Below are 18642 nucleotides of genomic sequence, written 5' to 3' on the forward strand. Positions count from 1 at the left end.
AAATAAGATTACGTAGAGCTGTGATGTAGTTAGAATTGATGTGATCTGGGAAACCATGACTGATTCTGTTGTGTGGAATAGCTGGGAAACTATGTATCCACTTGACTGTATAGATAGAGACTGGACCACTTTAAACTTAATCCGGAAAACCAAACAGGGTGCTGTCTATACGGTGGAAGTTACCAGGCAATTAACTAGTTTCAAATACTGTTTTCAGTTGCTACCTGGAATTTTGCTTAATTCTGATACAATTTTAAAATGTTTTTTGTTTTCATTTTTATGTTACAAAACTATACAATGTCAGCAAACATTTGCTTTCACAGTCCTATGATCTTGAGTAATTGTCTGCCCTGCAGTGGACTGGTGTCCTTTCTGAGGTGTACTTTGTCTTGTGCCTGTTGCTTGCCTAGCGAGTCTGAATTGGATGAAGCAATTAGAAAGCAGGTGAGTGGGTGGCAGGATGCTGGGTCATTCTGGGACATTCTTAAATCCAGGAAGAAAAGAGCTCCTTTCTCACCGAAGAATGTTCTTCCACGCTGGATAATCTGATTATTTTAATCGATATAATATCTGGTAATATAACAATTTATTAACAGTGATAAACTGGGGACAATAGCTGCCCTTTGAGTGCATGAGTGTGGCTATTAATGGTGTGCATTAGGAAGGGGGACAGACACGGACATCCTGCTGTTGATGCACAGACGTCTGTTTCATTTGTGTTCCTGCATCAAGGTACAGGCCTGATGTGGACTGTATTCAGCCTTCTGCAGAAATGTAAATATATACGCCCAGTGCTCATAATCGTCTTGTCTTCAGGCCAGCATGCAGTCTCCACTCAAGAGTGATCAACTTGAAGAGGGTGTACAAAACAACGAGATGTCTTACTTCATTAAATCTATCAAGGCGTTACTTGATACTTACCTTATGTGAATCATTTTTGTCTCTTCTTTTTGGCTGCTTTGTTAGTGTAAGAAATGATGGAAATGATTGAACTCATTTATCAGTACAAAACACTTTGTCTGCAGACTTGAGGAACAAAAAATTGAATCCTACAAGACAGCCTCCACCATATAAAAAAACTCTCTGTAGATCCTTAGTTCATGCTGATCTTTGTAGGCTTCACACGTTGGGTATTTATTGATTAAACAAGTCTTTTTAGATTGTGTGTGTGTGATTCTCCTTGGTTAGGTTCTGCTTCTGTACTTCGACTTCCAAGTCAGGAGATCTCTTCATGCTTGTTCAAGTGTATATTCGGTTTTAAACGCAGATTAGGATTTTGTACATGGATTAATGTGCATGATTACTCCAGATCTGAATTCCTAAATGCATATCCAGCTGTCGAACTACGGCTTCCCACTTTCCCTCCATACTCACCCTCTTTCTATGCTTAGCTTTCCTGCCATGTTGTAGTCAGAGGTTCTGTTTTCCTTGGCTCTCCTGTGCTCATCCAGGCTGTTCCTCCAGAGCTGATTATATGCAGCAACATCCACAGTTCAACCACTTGGATAGGTTTCTGAAAGCTTGTGAGACAAATTAATGTTTATGTAATTTAAGCTCTTCATTTATTAGGTTATAAATCCATTCAAAAGGACTGGGGAGTGCAGTCTGTTCGCTTCCAAAATTAGCTTTTCTTCTGGTGTGTGTGGTATCTATTTTCATGTGTGATGTTATGTGAAGCTGTATTTAGTTCTTTGAAGTTCATCCAGAACGTTATGTATTATGTTTTACAGACTGTGAAAGCTTTTTTTTCTCTGAATATTTGTTACAAGAAAGCCAATTTGAAAATATTAAGCTGATTGTTTTTTTTTTTACCAAATGTATGTTTGCTTCCCAAGAAATGTGATAAAGGGAACTTGATAAGTTATGACAGAAAGGTGAAAAAGAGATTTGAACCATTAAGCAGTGAGGTTTTTTTCTGGGCATACATTTCTAAGTCTGGAAAACTGCAAACCTAAGATAGAAACATTTTTAAGTTTTAATATTTGATATTAAATGTAATATTATAACATTAAACACATTGTTAAAGTATTTAAACTTTGTAAAGAGTTTTGTGATAAACCATCTTTTTCAAAGGGAGTACAGGGAGTATTCCAGGTCTGTATTTTTTTTTTGTTAATGTTTCAAGGCATGCAAACAAAACCATAATGCAACCTAAAGAGAGGCAAGTTGAATTCAAACAATATATCGGATTAAGTGCTACTGCATATGACTGTACTCTACCACTAACAGCAAGCACATAACATCTAAGCAAATGGGTTTCAGTTTTTAATTTAGCAAAACTTTTATTGCACGTACATTTTCTTTTGTCTTTGCACTAGCCTGTTATTGAATCAGTAATAGTAATATCGAAACAAGTCACATCAATTTGCGACTTACTAAAAATGCATTACTTTTGACAAAGATATAGTCCCTTAGGGAACTTTTGCTGTGATGAATGGGACATAGAATGGTGTTATGTGTGCAGTTAAGTTAAGAGTACATCATTTCATCATTAACGCACAGAGGATGAGGGAAAACAATTATTCCAGTGCATTGTTCATGCATTAAAATGGCTGTAGAACTTAAAGGGTTAAAGTGTTTGATTTGAAATTTTCTTTTATATAACGTTAGAGAAGGAACTGTACATGGTGTAGAAATGTATGGGGTGTATGTTTTTTTAAAGGAAAGAATAATTTGCCCATATGGCCATATATGGAATATAATTGTTAGCATTTTAGACATCAACTTCACAACTGTAGCATAGTGCGACGCTGAGTTTGAATGAATGCCTCCTGGCTACGGTAGATGGATAGTTATGGATAATCCTTTTTGGGTGATTGAGATTTGAAACAGCGAGTGCTTGTCAACTCAGAGACGTTACTTGTTACAGCAGCAGAAATCCCTTTCCAATGAAAGAAGAAAAGAAAGGGTTATATAGTTAACATTTGGTAGCAAAAGAGTGTTCCATTTCACTGAGCAGTTACAATTCATAAACAGAAAAAGGACCATAAGCCTTTCTGTGGTGACAATTACTCTTTTCTCTGTGATGGTTTTAGGATTTTAGACAAACTGTATTTAATAAAAATGAAATGAGAAGACCCGCAAGATGTTTTGAATTTTGATGGAAATTAAACATTAAAAAAAAGACTGGGAAAGAGCGTTTCTAGGATTTTTAGTGGAAGAGAGCAGCTTAATGGCTCAGAAATGACAGTAATGGGTGTATGTACGTGCATGCTTTTTGGTGGGTGTCTAGTTTTCTTTCTCTATATGTCCTTGAAGACCTGAGAAAGCAATAAGATCACACAGGCCCTGTCAGGAGCAGATGACAAATTTGCACAAGTAGTACAAAGACATGAGGAAAATGCTGACATTTCCAAACTGAGACATACTGTAGCATCCTGAAGCCATCTGGAATTCGGGAGAATAAAATAGAGGAGAACATCTGTTAGGCTCTGTCAATATACAGCTAACAATCTGATTTGCTACTACATTTGATTGGTGCAATATGAGAAGCAGTCTGGGCAAGCAGAAAATGTTCACTGGGGCGCCTGTCAGGGGCCAATACTATTATTATTATCATATTGGCAAGAAGCTCTTAATAACTTGGAGCACAATTTTAACCGAGAACCTCAGTAGACTTGAGGTTTAAGAAATGTAGATGTTGCAATGCAGTGTCCATCTTGAGAACTAAGAGTTAAAGTTGATATGTTGTTAAGCAGATTTAAGGAAACACACAACCCACAAAGAAAAAATAGAGTACGTTTTTATTTTTTTTTCCCGTCGTATATATGGACAAAAATGATGAACAATTTATGAAACCTTTCTAAATTGTAACTAATATAAGCCCCAATTCACAATAATCCCTGGAGAATGTGGATGTTTACATATTACATAGAGTAATGAGCTATATGTCTCCACAACTAAATTGTTTTCTGTAACAGAATAAAAATAACTCCATAATTCTTCTTTATTTTTAAAATCTATTCTTATTATTTAGTAATAATAGCTGCCATTTGTCTAGTTGGACAATTTACTTTGGTCTGCGGTACAAGACCCTTTACTTTCTTACAAAACCTATACTCCTTATTGAAAGTATAATACTGCAAATTAGATAAATGTTTATCTCTGCAACACGAAACTAGGCTATAATCTAGTCATGATGGCCTTTGAGTTTCGGATGCTAATAGGAACTAGCAGAAGCATAGTAATTAGATGCTATTACTGTAATTAATTTGTTACAGTGAATACGATCACAGAAGCAGTTGTTTTCATTAAAATACTGTGGACTGATTTGTACACACAGCTATTATTTCTGCATAACTGAGTCTCTGGTTCAGGCACGGTCCAAAAAACATCAGACCCAAGGGTGATCTTTTGTCAAGTCATGGCCTTTATGCTCTTAAATTAGTCACTTTTTTAGCATTCTAGATTTTTTGTAAAGTCAAAAAATGAAATACTGTGGCGGCTGTGTGATATTGTACAAAAGTATTTCTTTCTTAATTTACATTTCACCTTGCCCTGCACATTGCTAAGCAGGTCCTAGTACCATTTTAGTTGTGTGTAAATCTGGTACAGTGTGTGTGAACGTGACTGGATTTAATCCTGAAAAAAAAGAATGGACTTAATATGGGAATGCTGACCACAGAGTCTTCAGTGGCTGGAGTTAGGATGTTGAAAACAATGGGACTTAGCTTTGGCAGTCTCGCCTTTTTTCTATAAGTGCTGAATGCTTTTAATTAAAACACTCCAAATGGAAGCAGTTATCTGCTGCCTGGTGTTGCTATGGCAACTGTATTTAAAGTTGCAGAGAGGCCTTGTTAAAAGGTCACCTCATCCCATCAACAGCACAGCAGATGGGGATATATCCTGATTTAAGCAAAAGAATATAGAAAATAAAGGCTTTTCTGCTTATGCTTTTTTGTAGTTTAGAAGTAGCTTTTTCATGTCTTATTTGGAAGAAGAGACACTTAAATGTTTCAACATAATCTCATTTTTGGGGAATAATCAAACTGAAATTACATTTAGAAACAGCAAACACAACTGGAAGACTGAGACATGAATGGTCCACTTGTATTCTGGTATTGACATTTTCTGTTGCTCTTTTTTAGTTTGTTTTTTTCTCAAGGTTTTGCTACCAAAATGATTATATTATAGACTGTGTAAGATGATGCAACCAAGTATTATTTTTTTTCTTTTGAGAGATAGTATGACATCTCATTTAACTCTGCCAATATATTGATAACCTTTATACAAACATAGTTCTTATATATGGCCATCTGACATTTAGGCTGGTACGGTAGCTTTTTTTTCATCAAAATTAATTGAATTTAAAATGGTTCTGCAGGCTATTTTAATTTCTGTTTTTCAAATTTTATATGTTGCAAGATGTATAACAGTCTTCGCCACTAGACAACAAGATGAAGGAAGAAAAGGAAAACAGTGGAGGATATTTCGTAAATATAAAATTGCCTTTCTCCGCAGGGCCGATTGTTGGGGGAAAAAAAACAATTAAGAAGATCAAGAAATGAATTAAAATGTGCAATTGATGATACAATCAGGCTACAAGGCGGTAAAACGTTGTAATTGCCCCCTTGAAAATTTGACCAAAATTGCTCTGTCACAGGGACACTCCTAAAACATAACTGTAAATATGTGTCAGTACTTCCCTTCGTACTCCATTATGTCTATACAATTCCCGTCAGACTCCAGCCTGTGTCTGGCTGGAGTTTTACGTCTTCAGAAGCAATTACAAGGCAGCAGTATAGTGAAGCTTGGAAGGCCTGCAGCACTCATACGTGATTCCTAAGGAAAATATCCCTCTCATCCCCAGAGATCAGAAGATATGGTAGTTCCGTTATGAGAATCATCTTTCCCTGTGACATTAATTCCTGAGACTTTTCACATTTACCTTTTGGTTTTTCTTTCTCCGAAGCAGAAAAGAACCCTTGTGTGACACCGTTGGCTTTCTGCGTCGGGAATTGCCCTACCCACAGTGCATGGATGTTGAACCTCTGTCACACACTCTTTTCATCCATATTCGTTTTCCTGAATTCCTGAGCTGTTTTTACCTTTAGGCGCACACAAGATTTGTTTTCCATTTAAGCCCCATCTTCCACTTAGTCACTGTATCAGCTCACAGGGGAGTTTTCCTCTTCCATTTGCAGCTGTACTTTTTCCACTGACATATTACATCTTGTTTGTGATGAGAAAGAGAACTGAAGCAAACTTATTTCTTTTTCTCCTGGCATTTGCCAGAAATAAGTGGACTGTCTTCTTAGCTGAGACTAAAGCCTCATTTTATTACTGCTTTAAAGTGCCAAGCAAAACATTTAAGTCATGAAAATTTATGGAGATTATATTGTCTCATTACAATTCAATCGACAGCTGGGTGAACTTGGTTTTACACCTCTTCAAGAATCTTGTCACTGGCCTTTGTAGTTATTGTAAACTACAGTAGCATAGAAATTAAATGCTAGAAGTGAATTTAAACTGTTTTCTTCTTCTTTTATATCTGCATCCTGTTGAAATTTTTCTTACAGGAAAAGATAACGTTTTGGTGTTTATTTCTTTAAAAAAACGTTTCCCAGTAGTCACACTGCCCTGGATTAAACAGAGCTCTAAATAATTCTGCTACTCACCAATGTTAACAAACCGTCTCGGTCTTTAGAGGAGTGCCAGCTATTAGAGAGAAGCAAAAGATCTCTGGCTAAGAAAATCCAGAATTAAGGACTGGTTTTGTTTATAATGGGGTGAATCCGTGATTAAAGAGCGCACTTCTTAAATTAGTCACAGAACCCGTGATGGGGCTCTTTAGTTAGCTAGAAAGCACAGTATAGTTGTATATATGTCATTTTTATTTTCGGAAAACTGATAATCCCACTGCATGGCATCTTGATTTATTTCAGATTTTACAAGCTCTAGAAGTTGAACCGATGAGACAGAAAAAAAGTATTTTCTTGATTCACCACTTATAAATTTTGCCATTCATTCTTCTGCTTTTTCTCAACATCTGTTCGAAGGTGGAAATTTTCAGCACATGGTATTGGTTCATGTATATAAAATGTTGCCTCTGTTAATGTCTGCAGTGGCTTGCATTGTGGTTGATAGGGAATCCAAGCCATTTTCCTGTTTTTAAAGGCTATCTTGGTTTGGGGAGTGAAGGCTGTTCAATGTCAAGATAAAACATATCGAAAATGTTTTGTAACATGTCATGTTCTGCTGTGGTAATGACTTCCTAAAGAAGACTACATCTAACCTGAAGTGAATGGAATTTTTTTTTGGTTTAACCATTTATCATTTTCTGCAAGTAATGATTTGTCTAATGAGAGAGAGAGAAAAAAAACATTCTAAGATTGTGATTATATTTTCTTAATATACAAATTACAGGGCTCACTTTTTAGAAAATTTGTCTCGCTTCTTAAAACACACCCATGTCATATTAGCGAGATTCATTGCCGGATTTGTGTGGGTTTTGTCATTCCATTCCTGAGAAACGCTAATTACAAACATGCTGGAAGCCTTCAGAAGAACTGGCTGCCTGCGTGTGAAAGTTTTTGTTTTGGTGACTCATAACAGCTCAAATGTGTGTGTCTGTACACTGCAAGTCTCCGATATACATGAACATCTTACATCTTGTACATTAAACATGGCATTTTGTGGGAGATGTAATATGCTCCACATAATTCCAGTTTGCTAGTCCATAAACTTTTAGTTTACAAATTTAAAGTTTTAATACAGTCTCGCTGGCTCTGTGTCAACTCGTTTAGGATTGTAGCGCTCTGTTCCCCCTCTGGTGTTTTGAAATGCTAAACTTACACCTCATTAGAGTCAGCGCAAGTTCTGCATAAAGATGGCTACCGACAGCTGTGTGTGTGTGTGTTGCATTCAGAACTTCAGGGTGCTGTTGCAAGAGAAGCAGATACACATTGCACTTGCCCTGCTTTCTCATTCCAATGCTAATCATCCTGGAAGAATGAAGCTACATCAATGACTGCACCTTTCATAGTCTGCCCTTGGGCTGTTGGCAAAATATATTTTTCTTATCAATTTTCAAGGTCACACAAAGATGTTGCTGCAGACTTATAAAAAGAGATGAATTTCAAAGAACCAAGGCTTGCGTCTTGATTCATACAATAATTACCTTGCTGTCTCTCCGCTCACTCTTTAGCTCAGAGACAGATTAGCAAGTACTTAGGAAACAAATCCATTTTTTTTTTGTTGTTGTTGCGTTATACAAGGTATTAGCTCGCTCTGTTCCAAAAGAAAAAGTCATTATCTGCTCAGTTCATGTTACACTTTATTGTCATGGCTTACTTCATTGTGAAATCATACAAGAAAAGGTTTATATCATGTGTTACTTTAGGACTTTAAAAACTCAGTGGGGGCAACATCCTCGAAACAGTTTAAGCTCTTTTAATTCAGTGCACTCGACTCATTAGTTTACAGAATGTGAAGCTGGAAGAGGCTAGGGGCTTTGCCGGGCAATTTGCATGCCCCACAACTGGGAATGTAAAGTTCTAGAGTTCCTTTTAATTTTTTAAGGCACTGATTTTGGAAGTAGTGTCTTTACTTTGAGCCACATCACATACGGAGAGGTAACCCAGAGGGAGTGTGGGGTGGGTCTTCACAAAATCTTCAACCCCTTTTGCTTAAAATCAAAGTGGTCATTCTATAATAAAGTGGCTTTCACTGGATCTTGGTTGTCCAGTTTATCTTTCGCTGTTCAGTGCAGGTGTCGATTTAGTGGTCTTCACACATGAAGGGTGTTTTTTTCCTAACCTGGGGAGTCTCTGTTAAAAGTGATAATGTTGAGAAGTGTGAAAAATCCCTCATCTAGGCTGCCATGGACTTTGGAATGTGATTGACAGTTAAATTGCATCTGCACTTTAAAATACCATTAAAATACCCCCATTTACACTAGTTTGTAGGGGGTGTTATTTTTTTTTACTTAGAAGTTCCTCTGTAGAGCCATTGCCTTTTTTACTGTATTTCTCATAACAGGATTAAAAAATAATCACTTAACATTAGTATGTAAATGCAATGTAAAATGGATTATGCATTGATGAAGTAATTGTAGTCAGAGCTATACAAGTTACTTAGTAACTTCAGCACCTCCATTAACATTAAAGCCTTTCTTTGATGTTATGTTGTACAAATCGCCAAAACTTCCAACGGTGCCGTCAGGTTGTGTGCCTGCTGCCGTTTCTCTTGAAGGAAGGTGGTTCTTGGTTTTGTTCTTGAATGCAGTCACGTATTCATTAGCTGCGCTTTATTAATCCATGCAGATTATTAAGCTCCTCATCTATTTGTAAAACCTCTTCTTTTCATGTGGGGGAAAAAATGAGGACCTGTTCTTGACTTAGCCCAATTTAAGGTGATGTATAACAAGATGTTACTCTGTAGAGCATTGAATTTGTGTGACGAGAAACATTAATTCTAGTGAAAGATTGTCCATTTCAGATGTCGACTCGTATAAAACAAGACAAAGAGCTTCATACTACAGTTTTACCAGTTTGGGAAATCGCAATATCAAATATTTTGCCTTATTGATGCACTTTCTGCAAGAGCCTGCAGTCTTTATGTAACAACATAAACATGGTTACCAACGTTAGGAGACAATTAAAACCATCTGGTTCTTTTGGTTACTGGTAGCCATTGATAGTTGGATTATATCCATGTTCTTATGTTCTTGGTGTTAAAACGTTCCTCCTATTCCCTTTTGATAAGGAGTTCCACATTGATTCCACTTGTGTCCTTTGCTTTGTGTTTCAGCGTTGAATCTGAAGTCTGACTGACGTTGGGTTGACTTTGCCAGTGCCTTTCTGGCAAAGGATCGATTTCTTGGATCGGTCTTCTCCGTTTCAGACTAAAACGATTCCATTCCATTTACCCTCCCATAAACCCACCACTTCTAATTTACAACACCACGACCAGCCAGTTCTAACATGCGCCTTCCCTCCCCCCCACATTTCCATTCAAAAGAGAAGTGGTACGCCGGAGGACCAAATCTTTTCTCGCCCAGTTCATTAAAGCGGTCAAAACAAGGAATCATAACTGACGTAGTCGACACAAACGTTTTATAAGGCTGTGAGATGTTTAAGAGACGTCGCACAGAAGAGCAAATTCAAGGAAGCGGCCTAACAAGCGAGGCTCGAACTTAAATTACAGTTCTTTGTAACAGAACATAATTACTGACACTAGACACACTTTTATCAGGCTACGAACCTCGGCGGTAAAGAATACTGTGGCTGTCAACCTAGCCGGATCTCGGGAGACAGTGGTGATAACCTCTAGCCTGTCCAATCAGCGAAGGAGCAGAGTAAAAAGGCCCTGGGCTCTGGGAAGGTATGTGCGGCATTGCTGATTAGTCATCAGACATGCACCAGAGGCAGCCTCTGCTAGCAGAGGATAATAGCAAATTAGGAATTCCAGGCAGCTTCTTAATCCAAGTGCTGAGTGAAGCAGCGATTCGGGAAAGGTGAGAGTTAGGTTTCTGGGAGAAGAAAGCAGCCCATCTGTGCCACAGGTTCCCCAATAGAGCTTTAAAACGAGCAGTTTTGGACTTTTCCCTGTGAAAATGTCTGCACTCTAGTATGAAGAAAATCATGTGTATATATATAACGTATATAGACCTGCTATGACTTTTATTAAAAGGGGCAGTTGCAGTGCCTTTAACCAAAATAATTTTTAATTAATCCAAGACTCTCAAGCATCAAACTGGACATACTGTAGTCCATACATTGATGTACTTTGCAGTGAAAAAATCAGTGGTAAGGGCACAAGGCTTGAGAGAGGAGAACTAGGAGTCCTAACTGACTACAGTATAGAATAACCCATTAGCGATCTCGGTACAGCTTGCCTCAACTTCTGTGCTAGAGAGCTCTTCATAGTGAATGGTGTTATAATTCAGGAGCCTTCCTTATTCAGTTTTTATGTCGCAGAGTTTCTTGTCAATGACAGTAGCATAATTAAGAGTGGTTTGTTTGGTGTAATTTTATAAATTAGGCAGTGAGGCATGGCTTTGACCCAAAAAAAGCACTGACAAGATAATATTTAAATGATTCTGGGAGCACCATGTTTTTGTTTCCAGTAAACTCCTTGGCTTCCGACCAGAAACTATTAAAGACAGCCAAGTTATTACATTATATCTCAAATTAAGTCATGAAGAGTCTGTTTACAGCTGTGCACTCTGAAGAGGTGGTAATTACAGTATATTTTTAAGCAAGGTGTTGCATTCAATTCATCTCTTTAAAATACGGTAAGAGCGAGATGAGGGTAAAATATTCAGTTGTACTAGTCTTAGTATTACTAAACAGCTATAGTTTTTTTTTTAACGAAACAAAAATAAAATTAATAAATGTGAGTTTATATAGGCATCCCATATTTATGTCTTGGAGCTTTTATGATTGTTAGACTGGCTATGGGTTGTCATTGATGATCTTTAACCCTATAGTGGACATTCAACACTACTGTCAGCCTTCTCCATATAAACAGCAGGTGTAGAGGAAGAATTGCCTGCTCTTTGTGAGAGAAACTACATTTCTTTTTAAAGACTTGGTTAGGAATGCTGGTGGGGCATTAGAGAGAGTATCAGTTACAGATGATAGTCCAAGAAAGTAAAATAGCTAGTTCTTAGGTGTCTCCTTGTCATTGTAGCTACAGGACAAGCAGATTTGCCTTTGTGTGCTTTGTGGCCTGTTGTTCAGAGCACTGACCAAATGAAATTCCAGAGTCCCTAGGTGTCGTATTGTGTTGGCTTGCTCTGTTGAAAGATTAATAATACCTCTGTGGGTCAATCTGTGAGATGTTGTGCATCAGTCACAGGCTGAAGGGTCATCAATAGCAGAGCGCCAGGCAGAGACAGAATTGAGTTATGAATTATAGTGTAGGGTACAAGCCCTGCACAGAAACTGGGCTGTTTAGCCCAAAAGCTTTTTAGGTGAGAATCCAGCATCTGAGACCCTGCTTTAAATTCCTCTGCCCAAGCTCAGTAAAACGCAGGCCCAGAGTAACACTCTCCAGGACCTGTGTGCTTAGGAGAATAAACTAATTGGAAGCTGGTGTATACAATTGGAGGCTCCACGTCATTATAAGGTAAGGTCAAGGTAATTGATTAGAATTTCTTTATAGGATTTCACTTTCTTGAGTTAGAATAAGAAAATATCCATTTTTGAAATGGAGGTGAAGTGGCAGAAATGTCATCAACTGGAAAAAGAGTGGAGCTTGCATCTCCAGTTGAGAATGTCATCTTCCACCCTTACAAAACGTCATCTTTTCTATTATCACTGCCCCGGTCATCTCTCTGAAGTTGGCGTACCCACTTTTGTTCTTCGACGTCACCTTAGTATGTCATTTTTTTTTTAAATGAAGAATTTCCGTTCTCAAACAATTCAAAGATTTTTGTTACTCCCTGACCTTCACATGCGGCTGAGATCAGACAGAAGAAGTAGCCTTTTTTTTTTAAATTGACTTTTAACGTCGGTCAGCCTGCATTTCTTCGTAGTCCCCTTTAAAACCCATTTGAGCTTTGAAGTTAGTTTTGCAGTTTAATTAATACAGCATGGGATTTTATTTACACTCAGCAGGGAGGCCCCTAATCCTCTCACAGCAGCCTTTTCTTGTGCAAATTAGCTGTACATGGTTATTTAAGCAAATGGACCTGCATGGCACATTCTTCCTAATTACAGAGTTTTTGAATGGAAATTGGGCAGCTCCGATGTACCGGTCTTGCATGAAGCAAAGCAGAAAAACGTCAAGTGTGAGACTGTGCGTGTGAAGGAAGTACATTTTTTGTTTGTTTGTTTGTTTTTTCTTGCTTTTCTGACATGTTTCCTTCCTTTTATGTGCGCCTTTGTTGAATTAATGGTTGGTAGACTTCTGAATGTGAAGTTTTTTCCCCTCCGACAAAGAGCAACTTGGCCGCTTTCTTAGCGAAAACCAAAGCCCTTCCATGGGAAATAGGTGCTGTTAATCCTAATGTTCTCAGAAGGGTTTAGGCTCCTAAACAAGGCCACTTCTGTCTCGTAACAGTGGGCTAAGTGAAGCAATTCTGTTGACATGCAGCTGCTAACTGCAACTCCTTTCCCTGCTGCACTTTTTCACACAAAGCTTTGCTGTTTGTTCCGATTAAAAAAAAAAAATAATTCCTTTCTGTGGATTATCACCTCTGGCAGATTAAATGACTATGGAATATTACTCAATGTGTGTTGTATTGCAGCTCTAATCTTCCAGACGCTTCAAAGTCCTTTGTATAATGTCTTGCTGTTTGGCAGGAAGCTTGTCTTGTGTCCTTTTGATACCGAATTGTGACCAGACTTTTGACACGTCAATAAAAGAAACTTTTCAACTATATTAGTTTGGCATCTTAGCTTTTATTTTTTGTTTTGGGTTAGGTTTAGTCCAAAGGATGCCAAAACACTTGACATATAAGTGGGGACCTGTTTAATCTATCATTAAGGACAGCCCCCACCTGGGTGACGCGTGGAGGCCATTGTGCACACAGTAATTGCTCAGAGAGGAACTTAAAAAGATTACCAGGGTTAACTAATTCCTTACACCTTTATAATTCCTGACACTTATATAGCGCTTTTCTGGACACTCCACTCAAAGCACTTTACAGGTAATTGGGGACTTTTTGAGAAACACCCTGGGACCACAGAAAGTCAGGACCTCAGTTTTACGTCTCATCCAAAGGATGGCTAGTTTTTACAGTATAGTGTCCCCGTCACTATACTGGGGTGTAAGGACCCATGCAGACCACAGAATGAGCGCCCCCTACTGGCTCCACTAACACCTCTTCCAGCTGCAACCTTAGTTTTTCCCAGGAGGTCTCCCATCCAGGTACTGACCAGGCTCACACCTGCTTTGCTTTAGTGGGTAGCCAGTTGTGAATTGCAGGGTGATTATAGCTGCTGGGTTAATGGCCTTCTCCTTCAAATAGTACCATGGGATCTTTAATAACTGAGTAGTCTGGACTTCAGTTTAACGTCTCATCCGAACGACAAAACCAAATGATAGCTGGTGGTTTGTAGGCTTGTGTTTTTCATGTAAGCCAAGAGGCTATTTTATTGGTCACTAAGGACGTTTAAAATATTGTAACAGTGCTTGGAATTTTAAAACCAGAAGGATACTTATAGTTTAAAACCACATAATATATATTTTTTTGTTTTGGAAAAGCCATTTCCCATTTTTTTAGCCTTAATGTGGGAATAAGAAAGTCATTTAAACAATATGGTAAAATAAACATTTAGTGCCTGTGTGCAGGCACTGGAATTTTTTTTTAATAGGGCCTGTGCCCTTGTCCCCTGTAGAATGAAGCTGCTTGAACAGCAGAAAAACAAACCTGGCCTCTTCCAGTTGACGCGTGAAGGGGCCGGCTGTCATCTGTTTATTTTGGGTTTTTTTTTTCCTTTACCTAGCTTTATCAATTACAGCCTATACATGTCAGGTGGAACCAGGTTTCAGTCTTGCCTCATTAAGTTCACAAGTTGATAATTCTGTTTGCGAGCAATTAAACAATCCACCAGAGAGGCAGGAGAGTGAGTGCGCCTGTGGGTTCAGGTGTAGTTATAGCAACTGCGTGAAAACGTGTTGGCAGCCTGCCAGCCCCAATGAGCTCTGCTGTTCCTGCAGGGTCTGCGTGGACGGGTCTCAAGCTCCTTACTGACTGCTCACAGTGGCTCTGAACCACACTTTTCAGTTCAGTTTTCCAGGCTGGGAGCTGCAGCTTTTCTTAAACCACCAAATGTGGTTTTCTGAGGCTTATTTTGCTGCTCCAAAGGTGATTTCAGTGGGAGTCACATTGCAGGGAAGAGACAGGTGATTATCCTACCCATGCTGGGGAGGTTCTGCCCTGATTAGGGCCACAGAGTGCCATTTTGAATGTTACAGAAGCCCACAGGGATAGCTGTCTCTGTGTGTACATTAGAATTCTTTTCATGTAAATTACGGCTCGTTTTTATTACCTGTGGATTTAACAAAGTTATGTACATTTTTAGCAGCTTCAACGTTTTTTGGCATGGGTTTTCCAGTGTTCAGCAAATGTGTTTAATTTCTAGTAACCGTACTGGTAACTAGAAATCCAGGGATGTCTGATACATTTTCTGCAGACATCGTTTTCGTCTATGAATTTAAAAAAAGTTGGTCTCAAATTCTCTTTGTGAGGACTCTTTTGGAAATAAGTGAGATCAGATTGGTTCCTACATGAATCTTAAAAAAAAGACTGAAAGATATCCGCATCTAGTCCAGGAGTGTAAATAGCTTTTAATTTAAAAAACTGTTAAAATATTGATGACACTTAGCTTATTATTTATAAGTCACACTAAATACTTTAAATTAATTGACTATTTATACATACTTTGATGTTATACATTACTAAATAAAATGTTAAAGGTAAACAAATGCAGAATTGCAAATTTTGTTGGAGTTTTAATTTTAAATAACATGTTAGACATTATCAATATACCATTTAAGACCCAAGTGATTCTCGGTGAGATACTGAGTCCTAAACATTTTTTCCTGGACTTGGAATACTTCAGAACGTATTATACAGCACTTCACAAACTTAGCTTTTATTTTGTTGTGCATGCTACATTTAATGATGCCGTCCTTAGTGTTCAATACGCTATGCATTATGATGACATTCTTGTCTTCAAAGAAAGAGAAGTCATATTCTTTTATTGATTGGCTGCCATATTATTGTTACCACAAAGAAATGTGGAGGGCAGTTTGAGCCTTAAGCGCTCCAGCCTCTGCTGGAAAGTATGTTGTTCCAGTAAGTCCAGACTCTGTTGGGCTTTTTATGTAATATGATCCTCATCACAGGTGCTTCAGTTACATCATGTATACAGTACATTACCTTGGTCCTTAAAAGGTTTCAACAGCATACGTCTGAAAACAGCATTAAGTTGTTGGTTTATTATACCTGTAATCCAGATTTTTTTCCCCATTCATTGTGAGAAGAGCCATTGAAATTTCTCTTTTCATCCTTGAAGCCAAACTGTTTAAATGTTGATAAATTTCCCTGCTGTTGTGGCATCGAGAATGAAACTGAAAGGCCTCTTCTCTTGTCTTCTGTGGCAGGTATGACTACAGAGAAATGCTGCACAACGCCACCTTCTGTCTCGTCCCGCGCGGGAGGCGACTGGGGTCTTTTCGGTTTCTGGAAGCCTTACAGGTAAGCATCCGAGATTCCACTCCGCCCGAAGTGTTGGGTGGCTGTGGGAACAACCAGGCTGGGATTCATTTTGATTTAAGACGGCGTACACGTTACTGATCGTTCACCTACGGTTATGCATTTTAACTTCTTATATCTTAGAAGGCTGTTTAATTACACACGTCATCCCTGCCAAGGTGAGGAAATCTCTGTTGGGAGGGATGTATGACACGTTTACCTTCAGCTGCAGCCTCATATTGATTTCCGAATGTAGACCATGTGACGTGGAGCACTAGCTTCTAATTTTGTGTAGTGATGCATTCTTTGGTTCTCTAGCCCGAGTTTGATAGTGAGTATCATGCTAATGCCCTTCAGTTGACCGTAGACCTAAGAGTGCTGCAGGAAAGTGGTCATTGCTCACTTTTCTTCGCCCATGATAAATATCGAATGGCTTCACCCGCTCTGTTATGTATCCTGTAACAGAGCTAAAAGTAAGGAACCAAATAAATCCTTCATCATATTTTCATGTGGTTGCTTAGAATAACCTACATATGTACATAAGCATTTTTTTGTTGCTTGTGCTTTCAGAAATGTCAGACTCATCTGACCATAGTATATGGTGTTCATTTTGCATATGAGATATATTGCATATTTCATATCGTGTATAGTTATAGTAATTCTCAGCCTGTATGAATTCTACTTTACTCTAATTCTATGTGTAAAGCATATTGGTTCAGCAGTCCTGTACATTCTATTCTTTCTGCTGCTTATGTGACAAGGGCTAGAGAAGAAGCAGTACAGCTCCTGCTGTGAAACCTCAAGGCTTAACTCGGGCAGTTCTAAATTAACACTTCTCTCAATTGGCTTTTAGATGGCATATAACAATTAGGTTTGTGTGCCCATCAGTCTTTTATTATAAGCGCCGTATCTGGTTTATGGTGATAAGGGTGATATGGTATTTAAGCACATATTTTCATGCATAAAGAAAAAAGACTGGAAGTGTTAAGTAAATACCGCCTTTGTTGAAAGGCTTGATCATTTCAGTCACAGCAGTTCAAAATTGTTCTACTTCAAAATGAAATCTGAGAATATCATCATAGTGAATGCAGTTTCCCATGAACATCCACATTGCTTTAAAAACTGATATTTCCTGTGTCTTGAAATAGAGAAGACCGCCTTGAACTCCCTTAACTCCTGAAGGCTTGTTAGGAAAGAAGTTAGCTGATACCAGACATTGTTTAAATAAGCTATAAATGATGTTCATTGCTGTCAGTTCAACGTTCATAATTAATATAATAATCTAAGGGTCAAAATACCGTAAGAAAAAAGAAATTCCGTGCATATTATTGATCCAAATGAAAAATACCAACAAGGAGCATGAAGTGTGCTTGCTGACGTACGATAAGGTTAAAATGCTTACGCCCGTTGATTATGGGTGAAAGTGTGCTGGTAAGTTTCAACAGGACCACAGATAAACTCTATTAAGTGGTTACCCTGAACATAAGTACAGTAAATCCTGTGAGCTTCAGTAAACCTATTGAGAGCTATTAGGTTGAGCACTTAAAAGAAGAAGAAAATAACATTGTAGCGGGGAACTCCACTTGTAGCTGTGAATGTAATTTTGAGCTTGAGGAGCCTCAGATTGACAGACAGCAGTCGTGACGGCAAAACGGCGCGTGTGCGTGCGTGCTCAGGACAGAGCATATTTTTTTAGATTTCCCAGATGATCTGAAACCTTGATTGCACTTGCATTTGGGCTGTTATTGTCAGCCTCAGTTCGACTCTGCAGGAGGACGTTGAAAGTCCTACGAAAGGAGGAATCGTTAAGGTGCTGGCGGGATTATCCTTCTCTGCTTCTGTCATTACAGTGATCGCGGAGGGCTATGTTGCAATCAAACTGTCAGTTCTGCTATTATCCTTCAGGTTACTGCTGTACTGACAAAAAGGGTTAACTGCTAGATTGGTATCCCACTTAATTGGGACTACCGACAATACATCAGAAGCCTGTTTTCCTAAAGTATTTGGAGGCGATGGTCACACACACATTGTACTCAAAATGCCTCCTTACCATGCAGGTACTCATACAGTAGATGGGTAGGGTTTCCACTCTCTGGAATAGTAATGCATCATGTATAGATTAAGTGCAAATTTCCTTAGCTCCTGTCATGTTTTTTGTTATATACTGTAGGTGTATACATGTAATCACTTTCTGGGACCAGATAGTATATTAGTAGATGGGTTGTGGTGAAACAGTGTACCTAGATAATTTAATATTTGTCATTTAAAAATGGCAGAACTACCTCTTGTTGTGTGATTTTATGAATGAAATTCATTCTCTTATTTTTATATATCTAATGTAATGTTCCTATACCAATACTCACAGAATTGTGTACGTCAGCCTACATTCTTCTTCTTCGCATTTTCCCATTTATGTGGGGTCTGCTTGTTTGCACCGATTTTTCCACTTCGTACGGTCTGCGGCATCTCGGCAGGCAGTCGTCTTTCAGCCG

General features: G+C 38.4%; 1 protein-coding gene across 1 annotated transcript in view; it reads left to right on the forward strand.

Moving 5' to 3' along the window:
* Positions 1-18642, forward strand: part of ext1b (exostosin glycosyltransferase 1b) — a 132868-nt gene that overhangs the window by 83140 nt on the left and 31086 nt on the right. The window contains exon 2 of the mRNA XM_088929644.1: positions 16060-16153. Within this exon, the coding sequence (XP_088785770.1) occupies positions 16060-16153 (94 nt within the window). The remainder of the gene's footprint in view (positions 1-16059; positions 16154-18642) is intronic.

Source organism: Atractosteus spatula, chromosome 12 (assembly GCF_055471065.1).
Source record: "Atractosteus spatula isolate fAtrSpa1 chromosome 12, fAtrSpa1.hap1, whole genome shotgun sequence".
In the NCBI taxonomy this organism is placed as follows: domain Eukaryota; kingdom Metazoa; phylum Chordata; class Actinopteri; order Semionotiformes; family Lepisosteidae; genus Atractosteus; species Atractosteus spatula.